Source organism: Syngnathoides biaculeatus, chromosome 3 (assembly GCF_019802595.1).
Source record: "Syngnathoides biaculeatus isolate LvHL_M chromosome 3, ASM1980259v1, whole genome shotgun sequence".
In the NCBI taxonomy this organism is placed as follows: Eukaryota; Metazoa; Chordata; class Actinopteri; order Syngnathiformes; family Syngnathidae; genus Syngnathoides; species Syngnathoides biaculeatus.
The window spans coordinates 5432791-5448609 of NC_084642.1; the positions used below are offsets into that span (position 1 = coordinate 5432791).

The 15819-nt window shown below is 42.9% G+C and overlaps 1 protein-coding gene and 1 pseudogene across 4 annotated transcripts in view; one reads left to right on the top strand and one right to left on the bottom strand.

The window, feature by feature from the left end:
- Positions 1–15819, top strand: part of pde8a (phosphodiesterase 8A) — a 91230-nt gene that overhangs the window by 71174 nt on the left and 4237 nt on the right. For all 4 annotated transcript variants that reach the window (XM_061813822.1, XM_061813819.1, XM_061813820.1 and 1 more), the window contains 8 exons: positions 795–959; positions 4669–4717; positions 4865–5000; positions 5982–6180; positions 9099–9316; positions 11900–12032; positions 12478–12642; positions 14195–14324. In XM_061813822.1, coding sequence (XP_061669806.1) covers positions 795–959; positions 4669–4717; positions 4865–5000; positions 5982–6180; positions 9099–9316; positions 11900–12032; positions 12478–12642; positions 14195–14324 — 1195 coding nt within the window. The remainder of the gene's footprint in view (positions 1–794; positions 960–4668; positions 4718–4864; positions 5001–5981; positions 6181–9098; positions 9317–11899; positions 12033–12477; positions 12643–14194; positions 14325–15819) is intronic.
- Positions 3596–3714, bottom strand: LOC133498705 (5S ribosomal RNA; annotated as a pseudogene).

Sequence of the window (15819 nt, forward strand, 5' to 3'; positions counted from 1 at the left end):
GAGCAGTCTTGGATGGTTTGGACGAGAGAGTATATTGGTCGAAGGGTGCCGAGGATGGCAAAAGAGTGAGAGGAAGACTAAAGAGAAGGTTGATGAACGTTGTGAGGGAAAAAGACATGAGGGCAGCGGGAGTTAGAGAGGGAGATGCAGAAGATGGAGGTGCGGGTAGAAAAAGATGACGCACTGTGGCGACCCCTAACGGGACAAGCCGAAAGGAAAAGAAGAAGTGTGACTTTCAGCCTTTACAACATGCTTCACAACACGTTTATTTCTTTGAATTCTGAAATTTTAAATGTAATTTTAAATTCTCATATGGTGTATTGATTTACATTTTGACATAGTGCTATTTACCCTTGCATCTACAGTGGTACCTCGGTTCTCAACCACAATCCGTTCCAGAAGACGGTTCGAGAACCAATTTGTTCGAAAACCGAATCAACCACCGCGCGAGTTATGTAATTTCAGGGGTTATTTTTCAAGGGTTTGTTCGAACTGACAATAACAAAAGCGCGTCGTGGGTGGGTCAGCTGGTCGGGCCGCCCACGTTCTGTTATTTGCGGGTGTTTTTCGGCGGGTGGGAATTCACAACAGAGCGCGTCGTGGGTCAGCTGGCCAGGCCGCGCGCGTTATAATTTCCAGGTTTTGTTAGGGGCGTTCGAGTCCCGATTTTCGTTCGAAAACCGAAGCAAAAAAATTTCTACATTTTCGTTTGAAAAACGAGACGTTTGAAAACTGAGGTGCCACTGTAATAGTATATTGCATATTATAATGTTTGCACTTATTTCGTCCTCTAGGTTATAAATATTATCAATGCAGCACAGGAGAGCAGTCCCATGCCTGTGGCAGAGGCCTTAGACCGGGTACTTGAGATCCTAAGGACCACGGAGCTCTACTCTCCACAGCTGGGCACCAAGGACGAAGACCCCCACACGAATGACCTTGTTGGAGGACTGATGACGGTAAGCGGACCTAACCAGACCCAAATTACAAATTTGGGCTCCTCCTAAATTGAGAAGACTACATTTTATACAGAACTGATGTAGCAGTATGCTGCATTACGTTGCATTATTTATTTAGATTTTTTTTTTTTTTAATTTTTACTTTTGTATGCGTTACCTCTTAAATTAACATTTTTGGAGGGGGATATTCTGTGTTTTTGACAAGGTCTAAACCAGCTCAATACGTCGATTGTGATCGACCGGTCGATTGCGAGGCAGTCTTGGTCGATGGTGGGACGCCGTGCCAAAAAAAAAAAAAAAGACATCAGCCAATGTTCCCTCTAAACTGCGCGCGTACACAATAATAAAATAATCCAATGCAAATTGAAAATATAATATACAGCTATTCAGTTTGTCGCATTTTTCAATGCGATTCAATGAGTGAGGGATGACTGGTAGTTTGATCCAATGGCACAATTCACATACGTACTGTAAAAAATGAAAAGAAGAAGCCACTGGTTTCTTTTAGGCAGCACACGGAACTTTCTCTAACAACGACCGCAGCCCCCCCCCTCCCCATACTCTTTTCCTTGTTTACTTAAAGATGTACACTCAGAATTACAAATGTTACAGTACTTACGCAGCCCATCAACGTGTTTTATAATGACAGCGTACACCACCGCCGCTTTAGTTAGCAGCAACACAGTCTGGGCAACATAGAGCAAAGACGAGCCAGACGTGCTGCTTATGTTTACTTTCGATATTAATGGAAACATTTCAAAAAGAAATGCTGTTGTTTATGATGCAATGATTGTCTGAGTATGTGAATAAGAAAAAGCGGTGAAACTGGACGAGATTTTCTGTTTTCTGAGTGGGAAAGGTCTGGTCCGAAGCCAAAGTAGAAAGTGCAGGATGAGATGGTGTGTAATGGTGTTGAAATTCCACCTTGGCACAGCCTGATCCAGGATGAAAGCACAGACAATACAGTACACACAAAAAGCTAATTCTGTATTTTAAATATAGGAGGCAATCTAACATTAACCTTAAACTGGCTGATTGAAAAGTAGATCTTGGGGTAAAAAAGTCTGGGCACCCTAGCTCTAAGCAGTCGATCATAGTTCATCGTTCTAGCACCCTGCTGTTCTGACCCGGTATTTAAGAGAATAATCTACTCTTCCCAGTATTTTACATGTTTTCCGAACAAACTTTCAATAAATCAGCCCGTCGTTGTTTCTTCGCGAAGCGAACGGCAGCGTCTGCTACATTTTTGCAAGTCTGCCTTCACGGCAATAGTTTTGACAACGTTGTCGTCGGGATGGTGCGAGTGGGGGGGGGGGGGGATAAAAACGTGGGGTCGAAAAACTTTACTGTTGAGGCGGAGAGAGAGAGAGAGAGAGAGCGTCATCTAAGTGACATGACCGAGAGGCGCTGGTGAAGTTCAGATGTAGGCCAAGTGCCAAGTTGGCAGTCTTGGCAACAACCACACAGGAAGTGTTAAATTGTCCTTTGTGCTCCTGGAGGCTGCAGAGAAAAATCCCGCCCTCTCTTCCACTCACCAAATCCCCCCCTCCCCCGTTTCTCTCCGTCCACGCACAGTAACGCTCACATGTACCTCTCTTCTCTTGCTCGTGCAGGCTCGGAAACATCCTGTTCTTCTTCGGATCTGATGAATAAGCATGACTTTACTCAGAAACGTACAATGTGGAGTCATAAAGGGAGCGGGAGGGGTCGCAGATACGCACGACCCGCCTTTGCGAACGACGTGTTCCGCGAAAAAAGGCGTGATGTGAACGGCTATCAATTCGGGGACAGATTTCGTGTATTTATTTATTTGCAGTCGTATTTGAATACAGGGTGCCCTTGTGTTATTTTTGCTTCGTTGAAGGGAGCTCAGAAGACGCCGGTGAACAGTTGGAGAGGAGTTGTCATCTTTCTGATGGGAAAGTCTTAAAATAGCGCGTGTGTACAGAGGCAGTGCCACCGCGAGACAATGCTCAGGTCAAAGATGAGCTTTAGTCCCCCTCTTCCTTTTTCACTTGTCAAGTAAACATGTCACTCGGCAGCACACGCCCATGTACGCTTAAAATACCGTTTACGTATACGAGATCTTGCGATGGCTTTTTTTTTTTTTTTTTAGCGTAGCTGACGTCGTTCGAGGACACGGTTTGGATAGAGAGGAAGATGCACGAGGTAGGCTTAGATGGAAAAAGATGACACGCTGTGGCGACCCCTGACGGGAGAATTGCTGAAAATATGGATAAGGACTCAGAAAGTGTGTGTTACAGCGCCTTTTACTCGTGGTTCAGCACCCGCAGATTCAACAATTCACTGAATTTTGTATTTATTAAATTGTTTCAGCGGCACGCTGGAGCAGCTGGAACGCCTCACAGTTCTGCGGTCCCGAGTTCAATCCCGGACCCGCCTAAGTGGAGTTTGTACGTTCTCCCCGTGGCTGCGTAGTTTTTGCCCGGCTGGGCACTGTGGTTTCCTCCCACATCCCAAAAACATGCAACGTTCATCTTCTTCTTCTTTTCCTTTCGGCTTGTCCCGTTAGGGGTCGCCACAGCGTGCCATCTTAGATGAACGCATATTTGTTTGGCAGTTTGACGCCGGACGCCCTTCCTGACGCAACCCCTTTACATTTAGCCGGGGAGAGAAGCTTACAGCACCTGGTATTCCCGGGCCGTCTCCCATCCAAGTACTAACCAGTGCCAAACCCGCTTAGCTTCCGAGATCTGACGAGATCGGGCGTTCTCAGGGTAGCATGGCCGCAAGCTTATTGGACGCTTTAAATTGGCCCTTGGTGTGATTGTGAGTGCGGCTGTTTGTCTCCACGCGCCCTGCGATTGGCTGGCAACCGGTTCAGGGTGTACCCCGCCTGCTGCCCGTTGACAGCTGGCATAGGCTCCAGCACTCCCCGTGACCCTCGTGAGGATAAGCAGCTGAGAAAATGGATTGATGGATAAATTGTTTCCTCTTCTACATTATTTTTAGTTAAATGTTTTCTTTTCCTTGTGGATTTTCGATTTTGCGGTTGGTTATATTGGGGGTTTTCACGGTCCCCTACGGATAGCGGGGGTCCACTGTACGTACTCCGATGTCGAAATATAGCATTGAACTTTTTTTTTTTTTTTTCACTATTTCAGTTTTCCTGATTTTTGAGGTGTGGGTAAAACGGGGGACCCGAGAATGAGTCACCCCTTCCTCGTTTTTATAAGAACTTAAGCTACCGTATTTTCCGCGCGATAAGGCGCGCCTAAAAGCCTCGACTGTACTCTCTATCTATCTATCTCTATCTATCTATCTATCTATCTATCTATCTATCTATCTATCTATCTATCTATCTATCTATCTATCTATCTATCTATCTATCTATCCATCCATCCATCCATCCATCCATCCATCCATCCATCCATCCATCCATCCATCCATCCATCCATCCATCCATCCATCCATCCATCTATCTATCTATCTATCTATCTATCTATCTATCTATCTATCTATCTATCTATCTATCTATCTATCTATCTATCTATCTATCTATCCACCCACAACCCGCCATCTATCTGTCGCTCTCTCTCTCTCTCTCTCTCTCTCTCTCTCTCTCTCGCTCTCTCTCTCTCTCTCTAGATAGATGGATTCATTCATTCATTCATTCACTATGTAAAGTCATCCAGTTCCGAGTATGCACATGCCGGCTTCATTAACTTTCCTTTTTCATCGTTTGCAGGATGGTTTACGAAGACTGTCGGGAAATGAATACATCTTTTCCACAAAACGTGAGTCGTAATGTTCATTAAACAGTCAAATGCCATTTACAGGCGAGCTCATTATTTGTTTCAAATGTGTTTTCCCGTGTAAGATACAGGAGTAGTTAAAGATAAAATACACGTTGTTTTTTTTTTTGTCTTTTCCTTTTCCTGCAGAGCCCCATCACATCCCCAGTCACCTGGCCACTCCTCTTTCCCTCAATGACATCCCCCCTCGCATAGCTCAGACCATGGAGAGTGAGGACTCTTGGGACTTTGACATTTTCAACTTAGAAGCCGCCACCCTGAAACGGTGAGGTGTCCATTTTGCATTCTGACGTTGTGTCCACTGATCTAAAAAATAAAAGGCTGGATAGCGCATACACGTCGAGCGGTATGTCGATTGGTTGAAGCCAGTTGGCCGCCATCTTGGTACTCCCAAAACGTGTGGAGGACATGGTTTACAGGTTGGATTATGGTGGGGTTTAGCATCAAACTTTGGCACGTAGGATTAAAACTGGTCGTGTGAGCTTGACATTTTTTCAATTCTGGTAACATGAAGGATTTTTGATTTGACTTGGTAAGCCAAAAAAAGGCTAAGTGCAAAGGAAAGACCCCAAGAAACCTTGCATATTACCTTGGGCCCGATTTCCGTGACATGTCAACTTTTCCCAAAATACGCTGTGAAGCACTATCATCATAACATAGCAAAAAAACTAAGCATTTTTTGTCATAAAAACATTACATTTTAAGTCATTCAGTTAGATATACTTTTGGAAATAGGGAGTCGCAATGGGAAAATACATGCTCAACGCATTTGTTGTCTCTGCGACGTCCTATTTGAAACAGAAAATGTAAACTTTTTTCTTGCATTTGAAATTTGCAGAGTTCTGTATTATGAAATTTCACAGAAAATGTGTTTTCATGCTTTTCTAATAATGAAGTTTAGGAAAATATTTACATCGCTTTTTCGCGAAAAAAACGTTGGCCAGCAGAGAGTGAACAGGGAACAACAACAACCGTAAACAAAACTTTGTTAAAGTTTTACAAACAAACTTTAACAGTGTCAAAGTACATCTTTCTAACTTACCTGTGGAATGTTTTCTCACAGCCACGAAACTGCCGATTAAAACATAGGTCCGCATGCTTGTTTTGGGAATATCAAAATGGCGGATGGCGACTTCAGTTTTGGTGGCTAATGAGCCATCCAGTCAGTTTTTTTTTTTTGATCAGTGGTTGTGTCTAATACAGAGAAAGGGTCAAACATTGCCAATGCTGGATGTTCCCATTCCAGGCCTTTGACCTTCTTGGGTTTAAAGATATTTTCTCGCTTTGGGGTTTGCGAGTACCTCAACTGCCCCGAGGCCACTTTGCGCTCCTGGCTGCAAGTGATTGAGGCCAACTACCACTCCAGCAACTCTTACCACAACTCTTCCCACGCGGCTGATGTCCTCCATGCCACCGCATATTTCCTGTGCAAGGAGAGGGTGAAGGTAAACTCACCAGCGTGAAAGCAACCCTGACAATGCCACAATACACCACAGCCTGCCGCAACACCTTTCGATACATGCGCAAGATCCAAAACGTTTATCTGCAAACAAACTGCACTGCCCTTATTTTCAGATATTTGGTCTCTCTACTTAGCGAGAACTGAACTGAACTGTTGTAAAACAAACCTTGTTGTTACATAAGCAGACCAGTCCACACTACTGTAAAGGGCAATCGCATTACCAAACATGGTTAAACTAGAGCAGGGGTCACCGACATTGTGCCTGCAGCCACCATTGGAGGCCCCAACCCCCCCAAATACACAAGTAGCCTGTGGGCCTGTTCTAAAATAGCTCATAAGTAACGCGGCAGTGTCTGTAGATGTGATCGTTTGGAGATGTAAACACTTGCAGAGATTTATAGAAATGTTGCACATTGGTGTTTATTTCTTTCCTACTTTCTTAAATCATTGATAATTATTATGAGAAATCATTGACATGACCAGTGTCTTCACATAGGTGAATATTATTAATGGTAACATAATTAAAGCTCATTTCTGCAACTTTTTTTTTTTTTTAGAAGAGTGTATCAAACAAGTAACCCTTCATATTAATTAGTACCCAAGAAGCATTTCACAGTTTTTAAAAAAAAAAAAAGGGTTAGTGATGCTTGAAATAGAGAGCGCTTTTTCCGCAGAAATTTGATAAATATGCTAAACACCAAAAATTGAACGCTGTGGTGGAAGTGAACTCGACTCAACTCACTTCACAAGAAGTGTTTGACTGATAGTGAGGCTCTACGCTGTTTATTGAACCAGAATCAACTTTAATGGCCAAGTGTGTAAAAACACCCAAGGAGTTTTTCTCCGGCGGTCGGTGCTGCCCTGGTACGACATTCAGAACAAAGAACAAGGAACAACATAGCAACAAGAACAAAGAACAAAAGATATTTCTGTTTATGGGAACTATTCCTTATAAGACATGCAAGATGTAAAATCTATATAAATAAGTGTGTTAACGTCCCACATTGTCTTAAGCTTGTACAGAGTGCCTTTACCCATTCGGGGCTCTTGTTATAGACCAGTTTAATGTCAATTGTGCAAAGGGAGCCCCTCCCAGTTGAAGTACACAGTCAAACTAAGCATAAAATACAGAGAATTTCACCTTGTGTCTTTTGGGTCCCAATTTTTCAAAACTTTAATTTTTACAACCATACCTATTCAGATGACACACAGCTATATTTAGCAGTGTCTCCAGATGACTACAGTTCAATTGAGGTATTGCGCCACTGTCTATATCAGATTAATAACTGGATGAGCCAAAATTTTCTTCAACTAAATCCTCAAAAAACTGAGACAATATTTTTTGGCAATAAAGAAAAGAGAATTGCTGTTAGTAAACACCCGGACTCTCTATCTTTAAAAAACAAAAGACCAAGTCCGAAACCTTGGTGTTCCGATTGATTCCGACCTGACTTCCAACAATCATATCAAATCACAAAAACTGCCTTCTACCATCTGAAGAACATAGTGAAGTCTTGTATGTGTCAAGCAGAACAGGAAAAGCTCATCCATGTTTTTATCTCAAGTAGACTTGACTATTGTAATGGTCTTCTGACTCAGTCCCCCCCAGCCCAAAAAGCATTAAACAGCTGCAGCTCATTCAGAATGCTGCAGCTCGCGTTCTGACCAAAACAAAGCGGTCAGAGCATAGAACTCCAGTCCTAAAGTCCTTGCACACGCTTCCAGTCAGCTTTAGAATAGATTTTAAAGTTTAATAATTGAAATGATTTACGTCTTGAATACATGAAAGAAATGCTTACGGAATACAAACCCGGTAGAGCTCTGAGATCGACCGACTCGGGTCAAATAGTGGAGCCCAGAGTCCAAAGCAAACACGGCGAAGCAGCATTTCGCTATTATGCTGCAAAAAAAATGGAATAAGTTGCCAACAGAGGTGAGGTCAGCCTCAAGTGTGAATGTTTTTAAATCCAGGTTGATTTTCTTCTCTTCTTTTTTCTCATGCTTTTTAGAATATATCCACTTTTTGATCATATTACTTGCACTGTATGCAGTTTTATTTGTCTTTTTTTAATATTTTGTTTGTCATTTTTATGGTTTTTATGCCATTTTAAATGTTTTATCTTTTTGTTTTCAAATGCCTTTAATCATGTAAAACACATTGAGTCACCTCGTGTATGAAATGCGCTATACAAACAAGTTTGCTTTGCTTTGCTTTGCTTTAAAACAAAGACATGGCTTCAGCACGGCTAACAAGTCAGTTTAGCTTTGTGCTAGCAAACAGTTCAAAATGCCCCAGATTGGTTAACAAATAGAATTGCCGTTGTTATAACCCTTAAAGCAACAGATACTTGAAAACGTTTGCTTAAGCACCATATATACAGGTCATAGATCAATACTCAGTGGCATATATTCTTTATCCTCTGTGCGGCTGTGACCATCGGCGTGTGTATCCGTGTACCTGTATTATACTGTCCCCAGCTTGCTCAGGCATACACACCAGAAGGAGCAGCACAATGTCCATTGAACTGTTAAATTCTTTACTTTCTATTCTATTGTTTTTACTGTATGTTTTCATAGGGTAAAATGCTATGTTAGCATGTTTTGAAATATATTTTATAATTCAACCGGTGAGCTAAAAGTGAAAGCACTCCCAAGCTCAGGGGAGGTGAAAATTTCTGCCCCCATCCTCCTTCGCTGCTTTTCAGACCCCTCTGTTTGAAAACAACTTCCCTACCTGATATGTGTTTACAGTGAGGTGTGGCGTGTTTACGTTACATTTGCATGTTCGCTTTTTCTTTTGATAGCGGCCCGGTGGTTTCCTCAAAATGTGACACACCCCACACCCCACACCCCCCTCCCATCTCCACATTTCCTCTATTTTCATGTGGCTCGCTCTAACAGCAAAGCTTGGACCCCATCGACGAAGTGGCCGCCTTGATCGCTGCCACCGTGCACGACGTGGACCACCCGGGCCGCACCAACAGCTTCCTGTGCAACGCGGGGAGCGAACTGGCCATCCTGTACAACGACACCGCTGTGCTGGAGAGCCACCACGCGGCGCTCGCCTTCCAGATCACAACCCGTGATGATAAGTGCAACATCTTTAAGAACATTGAAAGGTACGCCACAACGTGCTACGTAGTATGACTGCTCATGTAGCGCCTCTCTAGTATATAATACTTTGATGGGAGGTAGCTAACCTGAATCCATTCCTCAATCACACGTAGGAACTAATCAATTAACTTCATGGTAATTATTCTAAACTTCTATTACAACTTTACTTTAGTTGTGCACTTATTCCCTCTCAAAAGGTCTCTGAAATAATATTTTAGCTTATGAGTTAAGGTTATCCTAATTAAAATGACCAAACTACCAAATAAATTCTCCACTTTTTTAACTGTCTTGCAGATAGTCAAATAATAGACCTGGTTATGTAATAAAAAGTGTGTACATCTAAAAAAATAAAGGTTGAAAAATCAAATATGTATACAAAACAAACATTCAAATAAACAAAGTCAATATAACAGGTAAACAATGCGCACATGAGCTAAGCTAAGCTAACCTAACGGCCCAAACAAATATGAACATTGCCGGCAAAATACAGTAATATTTCCCCTCGTGAGGTAAGGTTATCCTAATTTAAATAACCAAACTACCAAATGAAATCCCCACTTTTTTAACTGTCTTGTAGATAGTCAAATAATAGACTTGGTTATGTAACAAAAAGTGTGTGCATTTAAGAACAAAATACAGGTTGGAAAATCAAAAATGTATACAAAACAAACACTCATTCAAATAAACAAAGTCAACATAACAGGTAAACAATGCACACATGAGCTAAGCTAAGCTAACCTAAGGACCCAAACAAATATGAACATTGCCGGCAAACAAAAGAAATTCAAACCCCAACGTCCCTGCAGTGTTTCAAACGGCAGGAGTGAAGAAAGTCGAGGGTTGTGTATCCTTGTCCAGCCTCATCCAAGTCCTCACAGTCCGATCCGTTGCGAAACCTTTGTCCTCGTTGTCGTCTTCCTCCTCGTGGTCCAATACAGGCCTCGCTAGCTTGCGTTAGCTTGTGGCTAGCGTCCTAGCAAATTTCTATGCATCCACTTAACCTCTGTATTAACTACTAATTCTACCACGTTATGGCGACACACTATCGCAATTGAACTTTCAACAGTCCTTGTCGAACACATTGATCAACTTTGATCAATGTCCGCCCTTAACTTTCCTTTTCTTCAAATAACCACTAGTCCTTTGCACTCCATCCCACTTCAGTATAATAATAAGTATTTGAACACCTGAGAAAACCATTGTTAATATTAATAACAGAGGTCAAACGTTTCCTCTAGTTGTTCACCGGGTTTGTCCAGACTGCAGGAGGGATCTTGGCCCAGTCTTCCACACTGATCTTCTCTAGATCGGACAGGTTTCTGGGCTGTCGCTGAGAAACATGGAGTTTCAGCTCCCTCCAAAGATTTTGGGTTTAGGTTTGGAGACTGGCTAGGCCAGGCCAGAACCTTGACATGCTTCTTACGGAGCCACTCCCTGATTTTCCTGGCTGTGTGCTTCAGGTCATTGTCATGTTGAAAGACCCAGCCACCACCCATCTTCAGTGCTCTGATTGGGGGGAAGAGGTTGTTCCCCAAAATCTCATAATTCATGGCCACGGTCATCCTCTCCTTAATACATTGCAGTCGTCCTGTCCCATGTGCAGAAAAACACCCTCAAAGAATGACGCTACCACCCCCATGCTTCACAGTAGGGATGGTGTTCTTGGGATGGAACTCATCATTTGTCTTCCTCCAAACACAGTTAGTGGAATTATGACCAAAAAGTTCCATTTTGATTGCTCCAACAGTGGACCTTTTTCCACCAAGCTACTTGGCAATTTCTCCGTAGCCCTTTCCAGCCGTGTGGAGTCGTACAATTTTGTCTCTGGTGTCTTTTGACAGCTATTTGGTCTAGACCATGTTACAAGTATGAGTCTTACTGATTGTACGGGGTGGACAGGTGTCTTTTTATGCAGCTAATGACCTCACACAAGTCCATCTGATTCAGGGTTATACACGGAGTGGAGGTGGACTTTTAAAGGCGGACTAACAGGTCTTCGAGGGCCAGAATTCTAGCTGATAGAGAGGTGTTCAAATACTTATTTGCAGCTGTATCACACAAATAAATTGTGGGAAAAAAAATCATACATTGTCATTTCTGGATCTTTTTAGATGATCTCTCTCACAGTGGGCATGGACCTACGATGAAAATTTCAGACCCCTCCATGATTTCTAAGTGGGAGAACTTGCAATATAGCAGGGTGTTCAAATACTTATTTTCTTCACTGTACAACTACTGTAAGTGAATTTCTAAGCAGCAGTGTACCAACATTGTGTAAATGGCGAATAAAACCAACGGTGATGCCGACTGAAAGCTTCGTTGTGCTCGTTCTGCTCAAAACTACAAATTTCTGGCCTGGGTTGTCAAAGTTGCGTGTGATTTATTGACATCATCGGCGTAGTCTTAAAACAGAATAGCTCACATGTACTGCTCCCCTGTGAGAGAGGTGGAGGGGTCGGGGTTGGCGGGTGTGGGGGAGGTGGGGGGCGGGGGGGACAAAGCATCCATTCATTGCCGCTGTCACTCCGGTCAGATTGGATTGCTCTCATTCCGTGTTACTTACCAATCTGTGATCTCCGCCTCTCCAGGAACGAGTATCGAACGCTGCGGCAGGCCATCATCGACATGGTGCTCGCCACCGAGATGACCAAACACTTTGAACACGTCAACAAATTTGTCAACAGCATCAACAAGCCGCTGGCCGCTCTGGAGGAGAACGGGGTGAGGCGAAAAGCGCGGTCGTAAGTCCGAATAATGCAGTCGAATGAAGAAATGAAGATTCGTCTGACTTGTAATCTGCTGTTGCCATGGACACGTATATCTGCGCGAGGGGAGAATTTTACAACTCGGTACCATCTTTCTCGTCTTTGTGTGGAATGCCCTGCGCAGACTTTTTAAAGCCCGTCTTGTCTTTTGTACGGCAAGAACGATATGGGCAAACAATAAAGGGCTTACTTTTTCCTGCCATGTTGCACAAGATATGCAAATTGAGCTTTTGATTATTCGATGAGACTTTTAAACTGATTTGAGTAAAGGGTCACGCACACACCGCAATTTAATTGTAAACTGAATAAATAAAGCTGCGGTTTGCATCAGTGGAAGTCAAAAAGAAGTCGCGTGTATATCCAAAGTGATTACAAATCTGTTTGACGTCGTCTATTTTCAGGGAAATAACGACGAGGAGTCTGTGAAAAGCATCCTGACGTCCCCCGAGAATCGTATCCTCGTCAAGCGAATGCTGATCAAGTGTGCCGACATCTCCAACCCGTGCAGGCCTCTGGAGCTCTGCATAGAATGGGCCGGTCGCATTTCGGAGGAGTATTTCGCACAGGTGACTGGAAATCTATGCCTGAGCAACGTTTTCAACGAGGTGGACGTCCGATTTACGGCAATTGCGAGCCAGTTTTGTGCTCTGTGATGCGTTGCTGTGTCATCAGTGGGTGAATGAGGAGACAGTGTTAAGGCGGTTTTATTACCTTCAAGGAAGAAAAATCACCCAAGCCCAAAATAATTCATGCCCTGACCAGGTTTTGCGCAAAGTTATTTTGTCAGTTTTTGGTCGTGTAGCTTGCACTGACGCGATTAGCACATGGAGTCATGAGAGTTAACGTGATTCTGGTGAATCAAGCTCCCTTGGAAGGTAAACAAAATGTTTTCCGGAGTTTGTAAGCAAGAAATGTGGACTCAAGTCATTGTCACTTGGACTCGAGTCTACTGGAGTCAATGTTTTCATCACTTTTTACTAGAACTGAGTCAGAAGACCATTACAATAGTCATGTCTACTTGACTTTTTGCTTAACTTGGATGCTAAAGACTCTGGACTCGAGTTCAGACATGACTGTGCTATTCTCGTCCACCATGTTAAAGAATGATTAAAGGGTAAAAGCCAGTCATTGAAAATAAAAATGTATTGTGAGCGCTGATTTCTGGGATTTATCCTCATCTGATGAAGAAATAGAAGTATCGGTTGATCGTGAAGACGGAGGAATAGGTCCACACAGATTTGAACCTGTGGCTGTTGATAATGTTGAATATTCGGATGGTTCTTCGGACGGGAATGAAGCGGAGTCTGACTACTCGGAGGCTTACGAGCGGGTCATAAGTAGGTAAACAAAGGCCCCCGGAGCTCCGGGCCGGCAGCCATCCCAAGATTCAATATTATTGACAGCCTCAGGTTCAAATCTCTACGGACGTATTCCTCCGTCTTCCTGATCAACCGATACTTCTATTTCTTCATCAGATGAGGATAAATCCCAGAAATCAGCGCTGACAATAACTGCGTAGGAACGTAATTGAGCCGATCTTTATTTTAAAGTTACAGTACCAATGACACGACCTATCTGATACGTTGTTATTTTCAATGACTGGCATTCCCACTTTAAAATGAAATTAGCAACATGATATGGGGCGTAAAGATGGATGATTTTTCAAAAGATAATTCCAATTCTATTCTGCTGTCAGGTCGTAAAGACAGTTGTAACACATGATAAAAAAAAAAATGTAGGTTTTTTTTTTTTAACTGCAAATTTCAGCTTTAAAATTGAGTGAACTTAGGGCTAATGATTTTAATGTGCACTACATTTCAGTGAAAAACAGTAAATTAAATGGATTTGGATTTTCCAAGGAAGGGGGGGGACTTGAATGTTACTACTTGAGACGTCTTGGATATTTGCACATTCATGCCTTGATACAATCTCTCTTCTAATGTGTTATTTCACTTAATAGGCATTGTAATTGTGCGTAAAAATGTTCTTTTTTTTTTTTAAACTGGACTGTGAATTTGTCCAAGGTTCTGGGAAAAGAATTTGACCGTGAAACTGTGATGAATTCTGATTTGCCGCGCGAGAACAGTGTGGCGATGACGACTGTTGTGTTTGTTACAGACGGACGAGGAGAAGAGGCAAGGCCTTCCAGTGGTCATGCCGGTCTTTGACAGAAACACATGTAGCATCCCGAAGTCACAGATTTCTTTTATAGACTACTTCATCACGGACATGTTTGATGCTTGGGATGGTAAGGTCGTCAATACTAAAACTTCACGATTAATCTACCTTAAAGCTCCGCTGTCATGAAATGCACGATTTTTAGTATGTTATTAATGGAAAAAAAAGGCAGCCGGAATGGACCCATCGATTTTGAGGTATACGGATTTTTGTAACTCCCGTCATGAAAATAATCTCGAGGGATTTGTTTTCGAGAAGAAGCAGAAAGTGACGTTAGTAGCAGACGCTCGCTCAAGCGGTCTTGTACGTTTCGACTAGTTTTACCTGCTGGAAGGTAGCTCGTAGTTCCTTCGTGTTAGCCAAAAATGCCGGCTCGTTGTATTGCTGGATATTGTTCGAACCATCGAGAGGATGGATTCGCTCTTCATATTTTCAAAAAAGACCCGTTTCGTCTTGATAAATTGACTGCACAGGTGCAAAGGACGAGAGATTCGTGGATTCCAAATGACAAGTAGGTGTGTATAGAGCTACTAAAAAAAAAAACAATAGTTGGGGGTGGGGGACATAATCCTCTCTGAACGTAGTCAGGGGTGCTAAATGTGTCGATGTCCCCGTTGGCACCACGGACGGCTTCAGGGTCCCTCGTCTGCCGAGCACGGCTTTGGGGGCCCCTCGTCTCCCGCGGACGGCTTCGGCGGCGCCTCGTCCGCCGAGCGTGGCTTCGGCCCGGGTGGCTCATACATACTGTCTGGGAGTCTGTTGTTAGTTAGAAGTGATCCGCATATCATCTAAATTTGGCTCGAAACAATAGGGTAATATTACCCCGGGCATTTCACTCGATTTGTGAGAAATTCTCCTCTTCGAAAAGAGCCTTCGTGTCCCATAGCAGAGGCCACTACGTGTTTTTAATGACAAATGTCCCAGTGTAACATCTGCTGATGATGTTGCAGGCAGTATGGCTTCCACTTGGATGTCGAATGACACTTCCGCAACTTTGCGCATGGGTGACACCCTCTACGCTCATATTTATTTTTTCATATAGACATTGAAATGAATAATGTTTTATGTATTTTTCATTTCAATATCTATTTTACAATGTTTATAGGCATGACAGTGGAGCTTTAAGAAAGGGTTACCGTATATCAACATGTTCTTTATTGCAACCTTTTGAAATGTTTCCATATTTGTATTGAAAATAACATTCACGGGACAATGGAGGAAATACTGAACTCTTGTATTTAATAACCGGCTGATGCTCCTTTAGCAGCTAAAACATCTACCCAAGATGAAATGTGTTTGCAGGTCAAACATGCACAAAGATCGGGAAGACTTTTGAACTTTCGCATTTCAAATAAAAACTATTAATATGTCTACCTTTGCCCCGCGATGGACTGGCAACCAGTCCACGGCGCACTGTGCCTCACGCTCAAAGTCAGCTGGGTTTGGCTCCAGCTCAACCATGATACTAATCAGAACAAGCAGTATAGAAAATGGCTGGACGGATAGTTGCAGAGTTTAGGAAAAAACACTGCAAATCTAATAAGCGTTGATGAATAACGTCGCTG